General features: G+C 54.2%; 1 protein-coding gene across 1 annotated transcript; it reads right to left on the bottom strand.

The window, feature by feature from the left end:
• Positions 1–237: 237 nt before the first annotated feature.
• LOC120707082 (3-ketoacyl-CoA synthase 6-like) lies at positions 238–2108 on the bottom strand. The gene has a single exon (XM_039991860.1). It carries the CDS (start codon positions 2053–2055, stop codon positions 598–600), a length of 1458 nt encoding a protein of 485 aa, XP_039847794.1. The 5' UTR covers positions 2056–2108; the 3' UTR covers positions 238–597.
• Between the last annotated feature and the right edge of the window lie 1096 nt (positions 2109–3204).

The raw sequence follows: 3204 nt of genomic DNA, 5'->3' as shown, positions 1-3204 counted from the left end.
TAGTGGCGTCATTCAGGACATATATATAGCTCCTCGGGTGAGGAATTGCTTAGAGCATCATTGGGCTGGACTGCTTGGTCGGGCTAGTGCGGTATCACCACTAAGGGAATAATAGTATAAATTAATTTGTTAAACATGCTTTGGGATTCGTGCAGTTTTTAAAAAAGAGGCCCACTTGAGCACTCACTTGGCGAAGGTCATTTTATAAGGGCACGACAGTACACGTGACAACCTCAATAATCGGCTGGGAGGAAACTCTATGTACGGTGTGATCGATGTGTCGCTTTGCACGCGTTCACTTCGTGGACAGGGGCTGCAGCCGCCAACCACAAACCCCCGGTTGCCACAACGACCAGCAGCTACAACTACGACACTTCCACGGTTTTACATAGGATCGATGTGCATTACATCAACTTGACACTGGTGCTTACATTTTAGCCAGCTTTAATTTATTGATTAGGTTACTAGCTGCGGAGATCGAGTGAGCTTAAGAAATGTGCCGTACGTGCATGTCTACCTCTCTTCGCAGTTGCTGTGCACCGTGCACGTGCACACGCGTCGTCCGGCACATCAAGCTCCAGTACAGCTCTCTGATCATCAGATGGCGACGTCTGGGAGCTGCACCGGGTAGCGGTGGATGCAGTCGGCCCACGGCCCGTCCGCGTCGGCCGCCGGCTTGACGCACTCCAAGGCCATGCAGGTGCAGTCGAACCCCGCGCCGAAGGAGATCATCCACACCCGGTCGCCCTTCCTCATCCGGCCCTTGGCCTCGGCGTACGCCAGCTCGTACATCACCAGGCTGCTCGACGTGTTCCCGAACCGGTGCAGCGTCATCCGCGACGCCTCCACGTCCTCGTCGGAGAGGCCGAGGCCGCGCTGCACCTCGTCGATCACCGCGCGCCCGCCGGCGTGGATGCAGAAGTGCTCGAACGCCGTGCGGAAGTCCGGGCGGTACAGCCTCACCTTGCGGCCGCTGCGCTTGAGGAGCTTCCGCTTGAGGAGCGAGAGTGCGACGAGGAGCTGCTCCGAGGCCGGCAAGACGAGCGGGCCGAAGGCCACGATGTTCCTCCTGAGCGCGTTGCCGGCGGTGACGGTGAGGTCCTTGGAGAGGCGCACGCCCCGGAGGCCGCTCTCGTCCTCCTCCTGGAAGATGCAGCGGTAGTCGGCGTCCCGCGCCGCGGTCATGGTGCGGACGATGCGCCCGAGCTTGAACCGCGCGCGCTCGGGGGAGTTGGTCAGGATCGTGGCGGCGGCGCCCATGCGGAAGAGGCAGTTGGGCAGCAGCATGGCGCGCTCGCTGCCGACGTAGTACTGCGCCGAGAGGATCTCCGTGGACACGGTCAGGACGTGCGTGCCCCGCGGCGCCACCTGCAGGAGATTCCTGGCGAGGCCGATGGCCACGAGCCCCGCGCCGCAGCCCATCCCGGACAGGTTCAGGCACTGCACGCCGGCGCGGAGCTTGTACCTGTTCACCACCATGTCCACGAACACGGGCATCGGCGTGAAGATGCTGCAGTTGACGATGATCACGTCGATCTCCGCGGGCGTGACGGCGCTCCTGGCGAACACGTCGTCGATGGCCGAGAAGATGACCAGCTCCGTCTCCTCCCGGGCGGCGTCGAGGCTGCTGTCCGGGGGCAAGTAGTGGTACGAGTAGGGCACGCACGTCTCCTCGCCGAGCCCCGAGCGTTCCAGCAGCCGGATCGCGAAGCCCAGGCTCTCCTTGTCGGCCAGCAGGTAAGGCAGGAGGTGCACGTGCTCCCGGCACGTCGCGAACGGGGTCCTGAAGCACGGCCTGGGACGGAAGCACCCGTACTCCACGAGGTACACGTCCCGCGGCCGCCGGGCGCGCCAGAGCTTCGCCACGGCAGCCGTCAGGATCGCCGCCGTGACGAGGTGTACAGGCCGCTGCGCGTGTAGCCACCCGGCGAGACCGTCGACGCTGAATGGCCATCCTCTCCGGAGCACGGCGGTGGCGAACGCCACCGCGACGATGGCGAGGAAGTTGTTGACGACGAGCTGGTACAAAGTCTTGAGGAGCTTGCTGTTGGCCATTGTGTTTTGTGTGGACTGTGGATGTGAGCTGCTGAGACAGCTGTGGAAGTAGTGGGGGTCGATCTGTTGATTTAAAGGGCGAGCCGAGGGAACATTACATTGCCGGGAGTTGAAATTCAAGAAATGTTTATACTTGTATGTTTAGTATGTAAGAAAACAACATTTATTTATTTAATATCCAAGATGTTTATGGACAAGCGGTTATTAGATACCGGTTACCGAGTATTTTCGTTTCGTTTCTTTAAGTGTACTCCTCTTGGAATGGATGTTACCTCGAGAGAGGAATTTCAAATGCCTATGAGGTAATGGTATGTCAGTGAGTCTCTTGGAGGATCTATTTGATTAGATGTTAGGCTGACGCTGACCTGGAATATCCAAGAAAGATTGTTTTATTTATCGGTGCAAAAGATTAATGCATCTCTCTCAATGAAGCTCCTGCAAGTTCAGTATCTGCCAGATCTATTTCAGCTAGCTGGAAATGTCAAGACAAGCATATAATGAATTCCTCAAACTGTAAAATGATTTGAAATTCTTGAGAAATAACATAGGTTTTTTCTTAGGATTAAGAAAAATTCCGGCCGTGAACATTCGCATGCGAATATATCTACAGACAAACTACATGAGCTCTTAGGCTCTAAACCTTAAAAATAAGGGTTTAAAAGGCACAAGAAAGAAAGCTCTAGAATAAATAAAGAAATCTAGAAGACTACGCTTCAATCTTTTTCTTTGTTCACGTTTCAATCCCGCAATAGCTTTACATAGTACCGATCCAACACATCTCTCGTCTACTTAGAAACTTGATGTTTGAATCTTCGGTTGCTCGCGAAATCCTTCCATGTAGAAACGACATAAATAAACTCCGCTTAGGCAATGACTTTAGGAACATAGAACTCCAGGGTGACGCCTCCAAGGAGAACATGATGTTGAAAATGCCATCGTCACCCATCCAACAAGCCGGAGTTAGGTTTTCACCCGGAACATAGAACATAGGCTTTAATAGTTGGAATTACTGCTTCCCTCCTTTGCCTTCGAAATGGATAACCATGTGCATGCATTCCTAAGGTGAATTTTTTCCATGTTTTCTTCTCGGTGATCGAGTGAACACTGCAAACAAGCTCAGAAGAAAATACTTCAATCGTCCAATCAGTT

Source organism: Panicum virgatum, chromosome 5K, assembly GCF_016808335.1.
Source record: "Panicum virgatum strain AP13 chromosome 5K, P.virgatum_v5, whole genome shotgun sequence".
Classification (NCBI taxonomy): domain Eukaryota; kingdom Viridiplantae; phylum Streptophyta; class Magnoliopsida; order Poales; family Poaceae; genus Panicum; species Panicum virgatum.
This window is presented reverse-complemented; position numbering and strand designations above follow the sequence as displayed.